The sequence below is a fragment of the Pan troglodytes genome, chromosome 19 (genome assembly GCF_028858775.2).
Source record: "Pan troglodytes isolate AG18354 chromosome 19, NHGRI_mPanTro3-v2.0_pri, whole genome shotgun sequence".
Taxonomy (NCBI): Eukaryota; Metazoa; Chordata; class Mammalia; order Primates; family Hominidae; genus Pan; species Pan troglodytes.
Window position 1 is genome coordinate 88,912,249 of NC_072417.2, and position 14,212 is coordinate 88,926,460.

General features: G+C 56.7%; 1 protein-coding gene across 17 annotated transcripts in view; it reads right to left on the reverse strand.

The window, feature by feature from the left end:
• FBF1 (Fas binding factor 1) overlaps nucleotides 1–14,212 on the reverse strand; it is a 31,358-nt gene that overhangs the window by 1,797 nt on the left and 15,349 nt on the right. For 9 of the 17 annotated variants that reach the window (XM_063799309.1, XM_016930909.3, XM_063799308.1 and 6 more), the window contains 17 exons: nucleotides 13,717–13,816; nucleotides 11,560–12,012; nucleotides 10,319–10,420; nucleotides 9,809–9,897; nucleotides 9,581–9,639; nucleotides 8,607–8,762; nucleotides 8,340–8,440; nucleotides 8,001–8,207; nucleotides 6,497–6,604; nucleotides 6,266–6,405; nucleotides 6,068–6,186; nucleotides 3,362–3,484; nucleotides 3,092–3,277; nucleotides 2,467–2,643; nucleotides 2,258–2,395; nucleotides 2,047–2,164; nucleotides 554–669 (listed from right to left, as the gene is read on the reverse strand). In XM_063799309.1, coding sequence (XP_063655379.1) covers nucleotides 554–669; nucleotides 2,047–2,164; nucleotides 2,258–2,395; nucleotides 2,467–2,643; nucleotides 3,092–3,277; nucleotides 3,362–3,484; nucleotides 6,068–6,186; nucleotides 6,266–6,405; nucleotides 6,497–6,604; nucleotides 8,001–8,207; nucleotides 8,340–8,440; nucleotides 8,607–8,762; nucleotides 9,581–9,639; nucleotides 9,809–9,897; nucleotides 10,319–10,420; nucleotides 11,560–12,012; nucleotides 13,717–13,816 — 2,492 coding nt within the window. Of the gene's footprint in view, nucleotides 1–553; nucleotides 670–2,046; nucleotides 2,165–2,257; nucleotides 2,396–2,466; nucleotides 2,644–3,091; nucleotides 3,278–3,361; nucleotides 3,485–6,067; nucleotides 6,187–6,265; nucleotides 6,406–6,496; nucleotides 6,605–8,000; nucleotides 8,208–8,339; nucleotides 8,441–8,606; nucleotides 8,763–9,580; nucleotides 9,640–9,808; nucleotides 9,898–10,318; nucleotides 10,421–11,559; nucleotides 12,016–13,716; nucleotides 13,817–14,212 lie in introns of all 17 variants that reach the window. The other 8 variants (XM_063799307.1, XM_063799310.1, XM_054670688.2 and 5 more) reach the window with 1 other exon arrangement.

Sequence of the window (14,212 nt, forward strand, 5' to 3'; positions counted from 1 at the left end):
CTCCGGAGTAGCTGGGAGTACAGGTGTATGCCACCACGCTCAGCTATTTTTTTGTGGAGATGAGGTCTCACTATGTTGCCCAGGCTGGCCACGAACTCCTGGGCTCAAGTAATCTTCCCACCATAGCCTCCCAAAGTGCTGGGATTACAGGTGTGAACCACGCACCTGGTCCTATTTTTTTAGTTTTTCATTTTGTAGAGACGGGGTCTCAACATATTGCCCAGGCTGGTCTCAAACTCCTGGGCTCAAGTGATCCTCCTGCTTCAACCTCCCAAAGTGTTGGGATTACAGGTGTGAGCCACTGTGCCCAGCCTGTTATCATTATTGCTATAGGTTATCATGAGGTTTAACTGAGATGACATATGCAAATTGCTTTGCACAGAACCTGGCCTAGTGTGGAAGTCTGAGCATTGGCTCACTAAGCAAACTGCAGTTTTACTCCCCAGGAGCTGGGGTCACCCCTCCCCAGGGCTACCATGTGCTCCTCCCTGCCTCTGCCCTGAGCTGGAAGGACTCGTGAACACAAGGATCCCCAAGGCCAGGAGAGACTCACCTGCTCTGCCATGTGCCTCAGCAGCACCAGCCTGGCATGGAGGTGCAAGGGGCTGGGGTCCAGGCCAGTCGGCGGCTGGCTGCACCAACGGGTGGTGGGAGCAGGAGGCATGAGGGCTGAAAAGGCCAAGGAGGAAGTCAGGGACCAAAGTGTTGGTGGAAATACCGGGCGGTCACAGCTTGTTCCTGCAGAGCTGCTCCCCCCGCCAGTGGGTGGACCCTGGCCATATACTCAGGGTGCAATGGCACTAACTCTCAGAAGCCTCTGGCAAATGCATACCTGCTCCTACCTGGCAAGACCATTTATAGGAATTTATTCCAGTGAAATAATCAGGCAAAGGTACAAACACATATGTAGGAAGATGTCCACTGGGTACTCTTTCTCTTTAAGACAACAAATCACTCAGCACAGAGCAGCCTCACAGTGGAAAACTGTGCTGATTGGGAATTGACTAAATGTTTAATGACTGATCTGAATACCTGTTCCACGTGTACATTACTGAGTAAAAAAAGTAAAGTTATTGAAAAACACATACAATCCTAATTTTGTTTTTAAAAACATGTACCAGGCTGGGCGTGTTGGCTCATGCCTGTAATCCCAGCACTTTGGGAGGCCAAGGCGGGTGTATCACCTGAGGTCAGGAGTTCAAGACCAGCCCGGCCAACATGGCAAAACCCTATCTCTGCTAAAAAATACAGAATGAGCCAGGCATGGTAGCACATGCCTGTAATCGCAGCTACTTGGGAGGCTGAGGCAAGAGAATCGCGTGAACTCAGGAGGTGGAGGTTGCACTAAGCCGAGATCATGCCACTGCACTCCAGCCTGGGTGACAAGAGTGAAACTCCATCTCAAAAAAGAAAAAAAAAAAAAAAAGTACCAGAGTGGAACTTATGCACCAAAATGTTAAAAGTGAAAAGTGGTTCTCTCAAGACTCGGGAGTGGCGTTGAGGGTGACTTTTTTTTTTTAAACGGAGTCTCCCCTAGGCTGGAGTGCAGTGGCACAATCTCGGCTTACTGCAACCTCCACTTCTCGGGTTCGAGTGACTCTCCTGCCTCAGCCTCCTGAGTAGCTGGGATTACGGGCACCTGCCACCACACCCGGCTAATTTTGTATTTTTAGTAGAGACGGGGTTTCATTATGTTGGCCAGGCTGGTCTTGAACTCCTGACCTCAGATGATCCGCCTGCCTCGGCCGCCGAAAGTGCTGAGATTATAGGCGTGAGCCACCACGCCCAGCCTGACAATGACTTTTTTTATTTCCTTTTTTTTCCTGAGTCCAGAGTTACAAAAAGGTGACATTTTTCATAATAGTGTTCCTCTCTTTATTTCTGATTTATCTAAAATTAACACATTATTTGTTTAAAAAAGAAATAAGGCGACTATAAAACCCAGCTGGCCACCTTAACTGGAGCGGCTGGAGGAGGGCCTGCCCACTCCTAGCACTGCCCCTGCCCAGTCCTGAGCCGCCGGCCCTTCCTTCTGGAGCCACTCACCACTCTGGCTGGAGGCTGCAGGGCCCTGGGCCCTGGGGAACAGACCCACGAGGCTAGAGGGCAGGTCCTGTCGTGCGCGGTCCAGTTGCAGCCTCTGCTGGGCCAGACTCAGATGCTCCTGTCCCCGTTCCCCCGGAAAGAAGGACTCAGCTGTGAGGTGGGAGGCTGGGGGTGCCAGGGGCAGGGGCGCCATACACTCAGGGAGCCTTGCCTGGTGCATGTGCTGCTCCTGCTTCCGCAGCCGCTCCTGCTGTTGCTGCACCGCCTGCAACCGGGCCTGCTGCTCTGCCTGCACCTGCCGGGCCTCGCGCAATGCCCGCTCCCCCTCCTCGTACTTCTCGGAGGCCACCTGCAGGGAGGCCGCCTGGGTCAGGGCTGCCTGGGCTCAGATGCGCCCACGCCCATGTGCCCGAGCAGCACCTTGCTCATGCTCTCCACCTCCTCGGCGCGGAGCTTGACACGCAGGGCGGTGGCGTTGATCCTCTCCTTCTCCAGCCGCAGCTCCTGCCGCTCCTGCTCCAGGGCTGCTCTCTCCGCTGCCAGCTGCTTCTCCTCGGCCCGGAGCTCGCTGGCCCTGATCTTCAGCTCAGCCTGCTCCTGGAGACGGCGGAGGCCCTACTGCATTCTCCTCCCAGGAGTTGCGCTGCGCTCTGTGCAGGACTCTAGGGTCCCCTCTGCCCACCCTGCCCCTGGGAGGAGGTGGTGGAGCCAGGGGCTTCCAGGGAGAGCCAGAGAAGCCTGGGGCCAAGCCGGAGTGCTGCCCTCACAAGCCACGTGACTGTGGCAGGCTCAACTCTGAAGTTCGGTTTCCTCATTTCTAAATGACCAAAGTCATGGGAATATGAGGATCAAATAAAATGTGTATAATGCACCTGGGACAATACGAGGAAGATGTTAGCATGATGATGCGATTACTGTTTTAATCCCTATGCTCTTGTGACATTAGTGCTACACTCTCCTTTCCTAAGACTGGAAGCGGATGTGTCCAGATGGAGGGGCGCAGGCAACCCTGGGCCCTCAACTGTCCGGAGGCTCTGGGCCCTACCTTGGCCAGGCTGATGAGGGTGCCCTCCCGCTGGGTGTCCACCTGCAATGCCCGCTCGGCCTCGCGCTCGGCCCGCTCCTTACTCAGCTTTTGCTGCGCGGAGAACTCCGCCCACTCGGCAGCCAGGCGCCGCCGCTCCTCCCCGCACTTGAGCATGACAGACTTCTGCTCCTCCAGCAAGGCGCTCTGGGATGTGGGGGTGAAGGCACGGGGTGAGTGTCCCTGGGCATAATGGCAGGGGCAGGGGCTGAGTGCGGTGGCTTGACTCACCTTGGCCCGCTCCAGCTCCGCCCTTTCCATGGCCATCTGCTGGGCCGTGACCTTCCTTTGCTCCTCTAGGGCGCGCTGCATGGACTCCGCCTTGGACTGCTCGGCAGTCACCCGCCAGCGTTCCTGTAGGGCCCAGGGCAGGACTGAGAGCGTGGTTCCCGCCCTGAGGATCACGCCTGGCCACTCCCTGAGAAGCTGCATGAACCCACCAGTGTCTCCCACACTATGCCACTGACACGTCCTTCCCAAAGAGGCACAAAATGAGGGGTGCCTGGGAGGCACTGCCAGGGCCCAGCCCGCACGATTCTGCCCAAGAGAAGGACCCAGCAGGTGCCCTCCCAACCCTCAGGTCTCCAACAGCACCAAGGCTAGCAGCTTGGGAGGGCCAAAGAGCAGCAACATCCCTGCCGCTGAATCGCCAGCTACACACTCTGCCTGTCCTCACCCATCAGCCAAGCAGGCTAAGCACGGGGTGGCTTAATGCTGTGCTGTGGGCCCAGCCACACACACAGCACAAGGCGAGAGCTTCACTGTGCCTGACCCCAGGCAGATGCTTAACACAGTTACCAAATGAAGAGGTGAATGAAAATGCTTCACAACATAAAAGCATCTCTATCTATGTTGATATGGCTACAGGATAGATATCAGGTCAGCAGTGGACATCTCTGACTAGTGGGATATTTTTATTCTCTTCTTTAAAAACATTTTTTTGGGCCGGGCATAGTGGCTCAGCCCTATAATCCCAGCACTTTGGGAGGCTGAGATGGGTGGATCACCTGAGGTCAGGAGTTCAAGACCAGCCTGGCCAACGTGGTGAAACCCATCTCTACTAAAAATACAAAAATTAGCTGGGCGTGGTGGCAGTTGCCTGTAATCCCAGTAGCTCAGGAGGCTGAGGCAGAAGAATCCCTTGAACCCAGGAGGTGAAGGTTGCAGTGAGCTGAGATTGCGCCACTACACTACAGCCTGGGTGACAGAGCGAGACTCTGACTCAAAAAAAAAAAAAAAAAAAAAAAAGTTTTTGGCTGGGCGTGGTGGCTCACGCCTGTAATCCCTGCACTTTGGGAGGCCAAAGTGGGCAGCTTGTCTGAGCTCAGGAGTTTGAGATCAGCCTGGGCAACATGGCAAAACCCCGTTTCTACAAAAAATACAAAAAATTAGCTGGATATAGTGGCATGCACCTGTGATCCCAGCTACTTGGTGGCTGAGGTGGGAAGATTGCTTGAGTCCAGGAGGTTCAAGCTGCAGTGGGCTGAGATCTTGCCACTGCACTCCAGCCTGAGTGACAGTGAGACCCCATCTCTAAAAAAAATTTTTTTTTTGGCCAGGCGTGGTGGCTCCCACCTGTACTCTCAAAATGTTGGGAGGCCTAAGTGGGCAGATTGCTTGAGCCCAGGAGTTCAAGACCAGCCTGGGCAACATGGCGAGACCCACATCTCAGTAAAAAATACACAATTAGCTGGGTGTGGTGGTTTGCGCCTGTAGTCCCAGCTACTCAGGAAGCTGAGGCAGGAGGATGGCTTAAGCCAAGGAGGTCAGGCTGCAGTGAGCTATGATCACACCACTGCACTCCAGCCTGGGCAACAGAGCAAGACCCTGTCTCTAAAAAATAACAGTGCTTTGTAAAACCTTAGAAGATGATAACTACTAGCTGAGGACAAAAAGATAGGTGGGAGGACAAGGAAGGCTTTGTGGAGGTGGTAGCATCGAAAGATTCATTACCATTGAATTCAGCCTAGAAAGATTTCCACAGGTAAGGAAAAGGATGTGAGCAAAGGCAGGGACTGCAGGTGTGCACCACCACACCCAGTTAATTAAAACAAAATTTAAATGTTTTTATTATTTATTTTTTTGAGACAGAGTCTCACTCTGTTAACCAGACTGGTGTGCCATGTTATGATCTCCACTCACTGCAGCCTCCGTGTCCTGGATTCAAGCGATTCTCCCACCTCGGCCTCTCTAGTAGCTGGGATTACAGGCATGCGCCACCACGCCTGGCTAGTTTTTTATTTCTTTATTTTTAGTTTCACCATGTTGGCCAGGCTGGTCTCGAACTCCTGACCTCAAGTGATCCTCCAGCCTTGGCCTCCCGAAGTGCTGGAATTACAGGCATGAGCCAACTTGCCTGGCATAAAAAAATTTTTTTATGGTCTCGCTAGGCTGGTCTCAAATTCTGGGCCTTAAGTGATCCTGCTGCCTCAGCCCCCCAAGTAGCTGGGATTATAGGCACAGGCCACTGTGCCTGGCTAAGGTCATCATTATTTAAATAAAGCATGTGCTTATATATGAAAGGTATCTAGGGAGTTCAAATGTCTCTGTGAGAGCTGAAGAGGCTAGGATGACATTTAATGGGCAAGAGCATCTGTCCCAATGTCAGGCCTCAGCTAATGTGACAGATTCGAGTGTCAGGAAGTGGGAAGTGCAGCTGATGGTTGCGGGGGCTAGACTGCGGAGGGCAGCCAAGGTGGCCGAGGGGCTTGCGGTGCTGAGGAGCGGGCAGGGCGTGGTGGGGGCCTGGCCAGGCGGCCCCTGCATGCTCAGGTGGGCAGTGTTGAGGGCCTGGCCAGGGCAGGGAGATGTAGAGGCAGGAAGCGGCAGGTGGGGCGCTGACCTCCTGAGGAAGTGAGGTCAGGGGAGTGCCGCCACACCTGCGGGTGCCCTGGAGAAGAGGCCCCGTGGCAGGAGGGCCAGGAGGACGGGCCTCACCTGCTCCAGCAGCCGGCTCTGCTCATTCAGCCGCGCCTCCATCTTCCCGATGACCTCCTGTTGCCGGCTCCGCTCCTCCTCCATGTCCCGCTGCTGCTGGCCCAGCCGCTCCTGCAGTGCTGGGGGCAACCCACAGGGTGCTCAGCAGCTGCTCCCCTTCCCACCAGGAGCCCGGGTGGCTGAGAGGGGAGGGCGTACCCCGCAGCTGCTCATCACGCTGCCGGATCCCCAGCTCCCGCTCCTGGGAGGTGGTGAGGTGCGAGGCCTCCACGCGGGAGGACAACTCGTGCAGGCTGCTGGAGAACTTCTCCATCTGGTGGATGATGCTATTCAGGGACCTGGAAGAAGACTGGGTCACCCCCTCCTGAAGGTCTCGGGGACCTCCCGGCCCCCAACCTCAGGCGGGCATGGTTGGGGCAGCGCACATACCGCGTGTGGGAGGTGGCACTGGTGGCCGCATCGACCTCTCGGTCCTTCAGCAGCTTTAGCCGCTGCAGCTGCTCCTCGTGGTCTCTGCGCATGTCTAGGATGGACGCCCTGAGGGGAGGCGGGAGGGGAAGGCGGTCACTCTGAGCTGGATCACCCTGATGCGGTAACTCCTCGTGGAAGGGCGTGTTTCCGTGCAGCCCTTGCTCCCAGGCCTCTCCTCCGCCGGGCACTGCCTCAGTTTCCCCAGCTCCTCTGTCTTATCTGTCATGGTGCCTCAATGCTACACGCACTAAGATGGGCATTCCTCCCATTATTCAGCTTTTCTTTTTTCGGAGATGGAGTTTTGCTCTGTCACCCAGAGTTTCTCACTCTGTCGCCCAGGCTGGAGTTCAGTGGCATGATCTCGGCTCACTGCAACCTCTGCCTCCTGGGTTCAAGCAATTCTCCTGCCTCAGCCTCCCGAGTGGCTGGGACTATAGGCGCTCACCATGCCTAATTTTTTATATTTTAGTAGAGATGGGGTTTCCACCGTGTTGCCCAGGCTGGTCTCGAACTTCTGAGCTCAGGCAATCTGCCCACCTTGGCCTCCCAAAGCACTGGGATTACAGGTGTGAGCCACCGCGCCCGGCCCCAAGCAGTCTTTCTTTTTTTTTTTTTTCCTAGAGATGAGGACTCACTATGTTGCCCAGGCTGGTCTTGAACTCCTAGCCTCAAGCAATCCTCCTGCCTTGGCCTCCCAAGTGTTTTGTTTTTTAAATGTTTTTAGAGACAGGGTTTTGTTCTGTGGTCCAGGCTGGAGTGCAGTGGCATCATAGCTCACTGCAGCCCTGATCTCTTGGGCTGAAGGTATCCTCTTGCCTCAGTTTCCCAAGTAGCTGGAACTACAGGAGTGCACTGTCATGCCAGCTAATTTAAAAATTGTTTTTAGAGATGAGGTCTCACTGTGTTGCCCAGACTGGTCTCAAACTCCTGGCCTCAAGTGATCCTCCCACCTCGGCCTCCCAAAGTGCTGGGATTACAGGTGTGAGCCACTGCACCCGGCCCTGAGCAGTCTTAAAAGGCTGCCTCTGCCTTCATCGACCTCTGACTCCCTTAGGTAACTTTTCTTAGTTTCCTTCTCTTCTAGAAAGGCAACCCTATAAACATGGCAGGCACAACAGCGCAAGCCTTTCCCAGGTGGATCTTGTTTCTAGCCTCTACTGCATGAGCAGGCGAGTGGATGACCCTGTGCTTAGTTAGACCCTGGGCGGCTTGCTGCTGCCATGCCGTGCCTGAACAGCCTGTGGGTACCCCCTCCTGCCTCTGTAAGAGCAGGTGGCACCCCCACCCATGGGTGTGATGGGTCAGTGTGCTCAGCCCTCAGTCCTCACTCACTGGACTGGGAGGGAAGGACCCAACCCCTGTCCAAAGGCTGCTGAGCCACAGCGAAGGGTCTCATGGGGATGGCTCTCTTCCGGCTACTCCTTGCAAGCCTGCTCCCCAGCTGCCTGTCCCTGGGCCTCACCGCTGCAGCTCCCGGAGCCGCTCCATTTCCTGGTCCTTCTCCTGCGCTATGGCCGCCAAGCGCCGCTGGTGCTGGGCCGTAAGCTCAGCACGGGCCTGTTCGGCCTCCTGGCACTGCGACAGATACCGAGCTGACAGCTCTTCGTTCTCTCTCCGGAGCCGCTCCTCCCGTTGCTGATACGATGTTTCTAGCACCTTGATGCGGCTTCTGCCAACAGAACACCCAGCCATGGCGCAAGGAAGGCAGAGGGCTGCCGCCTAAAGGCCTCTCCAGGCACACTGGGTGGCCTTTGGGGTCAGTGTGAGATCCAAGGCAGAGCTGGGGCCAGCGCCAGGGTACCTGTGTGCACTCTCGATGAGCTCCAGGTCTGCCTGGTGCTGCTGCTGCAGACTCCCCAGCAGCAGCTCATGCTGGGCCCGTTCTAGCTCCAGCTTCCGCACCTGGGAGACAGCAGGAGGGCCAGCAACCAGGGAGGGGAGGTGGCTGTACTCCACGCTGCCCTGTGCCAACAGCCCTTCCTCCCTCCTGGGGAAGCTTCCAGCCACTCTCAGTGTCCCCTCCTGTCGCAACCCTGCCCCCAGCGCCAGCGGCCCCGCTGCCCCTCACCTGGGCCTCCAGCTCTGCCAGCCGGGCCTGGCTCTGCAGCAGCTCGGCCTGGAGCTCAGTGGGGCCGCTCTGAAGTTGCACCTGTGCTGCCAGGAGCTGCTTCTGGTATTCTGTGCCCGGCAGCAGGCTCCGGGCCAGGGACTCTGGGAGCAGGGGCTGGAGGAGAGGAAGAGAGGTGTTCCTGGTTAGGGAGGGGACAGGGGCCCAGCTGAGATCAGCTACCTCCTGGCCCACTGCTCACTGGACCTCCCTGCATCTGATCTGTGGCTGCAGATGGGGCCAAGGCCTTGGAAAGTCACAGTCACTGCGGCTGAGCAGTCCCCAGTGTACCTCCCCTTGCAGGTCTGGTCAGGAGCATGTCTCCCTCCACCCTCCGGAACAGCTTCCTCTCCAGCATGGTCTCCGGCTTCCCAGACAAATGGCTGAACCCCAGCAGAGTCTTCGCTATGACAAAAGCTGATGCTGGCTTTTCCTGTCAGGCCTGAAGCCCACATGTTGACACTAATCTGGTTCCCACGAGCTGTCCCCTACCCACCATCTCCCAGGGACACACTCCTGGGGCGGGGGGGGGGGGGCACACCTCCCAGGCCCAGGTGTCACAGGTGACTGCCACACATGGGAAACAGAGGCAGAGGTGTGGTGGGAGGATGGCAAGGGTGGAGGAGGCTTTCTTGACGGAACAGGACCCTGCGGCCCTGCTTTCTGACTGCAGCATCCCAGCTCCCCGGCCTGGCTGCCTCCTCAAACTCCCCACTGATGTAGGCAAATTAACACCCAGCTCTGCCCAGGAGCAGCGAGGCTAGAAATTCAGGCAAGTTCTAGTCGGGGGTGCCCGGGGAGCTGGCTGACGTCACATTTGGTATGTTTGACACATTTTTCCTGGCGGGTCGTCAGGTCAAACTGTGGGTGTTGCCCCTGGGCATGGAGAATTGCTCCCTAGGCCCTGAGCTAGACCTGTCTGCCCACACCCCTACCTGGACAGGCACGGAAGGCTCTGTGGGTTTCTGGGTGCTCGGGAAACACGTGGCAGGCTCTGAAACATCAACAGCAGAGAAATGAGCAGGAGGCCCAGGGCTCTGGGCCTGCGAGTGTCCAGGAGGGGCTGGTGTAACTCATGTCCCAGGGACCCCAAAGGAAGCTCAAAGCACCTCTTCCTCACCCAGGGTTAAACTCCCAAATGAAGCAGCAAACAAAAAACAAACCAGTGGCTGAGAGGTCTCCAGGGGCTGTTCCCCTCTTTGGGGAACCTGTAGGGAGTGCTGAGGCGGCATGGTTCTGAGTCACAGGGGACCTGAGGACACAGGGATGGGGCATGGTGAGCAGCCTCTGTGTGGGACACGGGGACGGGGCAGGGTGGGCAGCCTCTGCGTGGGACATGGGGACGGGGCAGGGTGGGCAGCCTCTAGGTGGGACACGGGGATGGGGCAAGGTGGGCAGCCTCTACATGGGACACAGGGATGGGGCATGGTGAGCAGCCTCTGCTGGGACACGGGGACGGGGCAGGGTGGGCAGCCTCTAGGTGGGACACAGGGATGGGGCAGGGTGGGCAGCCTCTGTGTAGGGCACAGGGACAGAGCAGGGTGGGCAGCCTCTGTGTGGGACACGGGGACGGGGCAGGGGCAGGGTGAACAGCCTCTGTGTCCCTCTCTCAGACAGAGGCCTGTGCTGCCCACCATGCTCTCATTCCCACTCAGCCCGCAGCCCAGGCCTACCCCAAGACGCCAGGCCTGACACACGGTCTTTCTCGTGCAGTTGTTCCAGAGCGCCCTCCAGCAGCTGCGTGCTCAAGCCCTTGTGTGCTGGTGAGAGGTTGGCTGAGGAAAGGCAGCGTTCAAGGTGAAGGTGACAGAAGGCCCAGGTCAGGCTGGATGAAGACAGGGCCCAGGACGGGCTTCACACGTGAAGCTCGTGGCCCCCCTTCCTCCTGCTTCCACCATCCCGTCTTGGGGCGTTCTCCTCCCACGTCTGAGCTCCTGGGATTTCTGGGCATCTCTTCCCTTCCAGTACCCCCTTCCTGCCTCAATGTCCACCGTGGTGCAGTGAATGGACACTGTCCAAGCAGTGACAACGGAAATGTTATAGACACTGGAGTCAAGTTCAAGTTCAGAGCCCTGTTCCAGTCCACTTAACTTGGCTCAGCTCTAGATTAGGATTCTGCTCAGTCTACCAAATCTGGCTGGCTCCCTTTCCCATTATTTCCACCTCTTTCTCGGCTCACGGGTCAGTGAAGAGACAGGCTCTTTTCTGTTTTGGCCTGAGCTTTCCCCTCGGCCTCAGGTCAAAGTCAAAACTGCCCTCCTGTCATCAACCCCAGGACAGGGTGATGTCCCTGGGCTGTCACAAATTGCCCAGTTCACTCCCCTGGGCTCTGGCCACAGCACATTTCACCACTTCCTCTGGACTCCCCCAGCCTGCTGGCCCCTTGTGCCTTCCTGCCTTCAGAGGTCACTCGCTATCCTGCCCCACGGATAAGGGCTTCTCCAAGAGGCGCCTCTCGGCCACTAGGTCTCCTCTAACACTCTCAAAGAGCACAGGGACATCTCAGCTCACACACGCCATACTTGCTTCAGTGGAGTTGGCAGAAGCACCGGCTGTTTGGATGCCGGGGCTTCCAGCCTGAGGGCGCTGTGACAGGGCAGCGGTGTGTCTGCCACCTCAGGGACCCTCTGTCTTCTCCTCGATCAAGTTAGCACCTGTCCCCATGGCGGTCAGGGCATGAATGTCAACAGCCCTCCTTCTTGGGTATGTCCCTGGGGCAAGCCTGGGAGCCAGAGGCTCTCTCTGCAGTGCCCAAAAGGCAGAGTAGCAAAGCCAAGAAGCGGCCTCTGTGGCCACGGCGCCCTGCCTTGTTCCCCAGCTGCTGACTGAGGCTGCGACAGGTGAAGGGGCAAAGGGGCTCCTCAAGTCCCCAGCCAGTCCTCCCCCTACTAGCCACAGCAGCCTAAGTCAGTACCTGCCAGAAGGGGGATGGCCCGCTGTCCCCGCCAAACGCAGGCCCTCAGAGGTCCCAGCATGCTGCTCTCTGGCCAGGCCTTGGGACTTCTTCCGAGACAGGGCATGGCTCAGCCAGTCCTCTTTCTCCTCCTTGGAGGCTCGCAGCTTGGAAGCTTGGCTGGCTTTGGCAGGGGACCCTGCACCTTCAGTTGGTGGCTTTGCCCTGGAGGGGGGCAGCCCAGCTGGCGTGGAGTGCTGGTTCGCAGGAGGAGGCACTGAGGGCATGACAGGCACTGAACTTTCCCGATGGGCCTCTCTGGTGGGTGAGGCAGGGAACAGGTCCAAGTCCTCGTCCTTGAGGCCCAACCAGTCAGCTCCTCCCTTCCTGGGCTGGATGGGGCTGGAAGCCATTGGAGGGCTCTGTTTGGAGCCTGGTTCTCCCTTGGGGTCTGGGCCACTGTCTGCTAAGAACCTACTTCAAGACAGAAAGGAGGGTGTCAGGCAGGGGAAACAGCCAGTCCCAGTGGCCCCCTAGCAGCCTGCAGCTGGGCGTCACGATGCCCAGGGACCCTGCACAGTCAGCTGAGGCCCAGTGAGCAGTGGCTCCTGGACCGGCTCAGGTGGCAGGCCACGTGCTGTCTGTAGAACACCACGAAGTACAGAGACCTTGACTTCCATCACATGAACCAGGGACAGTTCTACCCACAGAGAACAGGAACAGGATCAAATGACAGCCATGGGCACACAGGTCTAAAGAAAAATCAGGCCGAGCACGGTGGCTCATGTCTGTAATCCCAGATCTTTGGGAGGCCAGGGTGGGCAGATCGCTTAAGGCCAGGAGTTCAAGACCAGCCTGGCCAACATGTGAAACCCCATCTCTACTAAAAACACAAAAAAATTAGTCAGGTGTGGTCGTGGGCGCCTGTAATCCCAGCTACTTGGGAGGCTGAGGCACGAGAATTGCTTGAACCCGGGAGGCAGAGGTTGTGGTAAGCCGAGATCATGCCACTGCACTCCAGCCTGGGCGACAGAGTGAGACTCTGTCTAAAAAAAATAATAATAAGTTGGATCAAGTGGTTTCCAGGTTTTCCAACAACAGTTACTTCATTTGTTCGGCCGTGGCCTTCATCTGTCACTGACCAGTGGCAGCAGGTTCCCAGGGTTAAGAACGTACTGGGTGTGGGAAGTAATGCCGATGTGCTTAGAGCTATTCAGATAGAAAGAGGATGAAGAAGCCAACCTGGCACAATGGGAACAACTGCTGAACCTGGGAAAGGATGAGAGGGGCTCCTGGTGCTGTTCTTACAACTTCTGAAGTTTTTTTTTGAGACGGAGTCTCGCTCTATTGACCAGGCTGGAGTGCAGTGAGTGGTGCAATCTCAGCTCACCACAACTTCCGCCTCTAGGATTCAAGCTATTCTCCTGCCTCAGCCTCCCAAGTAGCTGGAATCACAGGCGCCCACCATCACGCCCAGCTAATTTTTGTATTTTCAGCAGAGACAGGGTTTCACTATGTTGGCCAGGCTGGTCTCGAACTCCTGACCTCAGGTGATCCACCTGCCTCGGTCTCCCAAACTGCTGAGATTACAGGCATGAGCCACCACACCCAGCCGACTTTTGAAGTTTGAAATTACTTCAAAATACAAAGTTTAAAATATATACTGGGAAAAGAACTCCAAACTCAGAAAATCCTATCACTGATTTAATTTTTTTTTTGTAAACTGAGAGGATCATGCTGTCAGAATTGTCACGGCAGGTTCGACAGCAGAGTTCCTGGGAAGTGGGGTCTAAGAAACCACCGCAGATGCCAGTGGTCTTGCTACCCATTGGGAAGTATGTTCCTTGGGGAGACCGAGCGACATCACAGCCTTTTATGATTTCAGGGGCTTTAGGTGGAGGCAGGCCCACCTGCCCCTTTCCTTCTGAGGCTGGGTGGGGCACTGGCGAACCTGAGCAGCGTCTGGGATGGGGGCTCCCACTGGGGCCATCTCCACCACTCTGGGCTGGCGGGACCAGGCCATCTCCCGCTTCCTTCAGCACCTGCAGAGCTGAGGGCCTTGTACCCTGTGGCCTCCCACATGAGACTCTCGGGTGGGACAGGGGACAGCTGCAGGGGCCTGTCTTCCCAGTGGCTGACCGGTCTCAAGAGGCCAAGCCTCCTGCAGGCCCCACTTACCTGACAGACTGCCGGCGGGACTGCCGGCCCTCAGAGGAGACCACAGTGGGCTGATAGGCTCCAAAGGTGAAGTCCTCGTCACCCCACGTATCTTCACTGTCTGTGAATTAAGGAGCCTGTGACCATGATCTGGAGTAGGGGAACCAAGCTCATTTGCGGCTGCAAAATTCTAACAAAAGCTGAATTTGGTAGCTTGTTGTGTAAGACAAGCAGAGGGAAGCTGCTGTGAAGGGAGCACCTCAGGCACTGGCCAGGAAGATGCAGTGGACTTGCAGTAGCCAGACCCTGCCCCAGGATCCCTTGAGGTCAGGTCCAGCGAGCGGCATGTGTCACAAGAATGATTCTCAGCAGACAGCTTGTGGGCTGATGCTTTGAGAAACATGGCCAGAGCAGTGCTTTTCAAATGCGAGCTGCTACCCATGAGAGGGCTGAGAAACCAGCTTAATGTGTCACAGCCAGTGTGTTTCCAAATCAAACAGCATCTCAATCATAGACA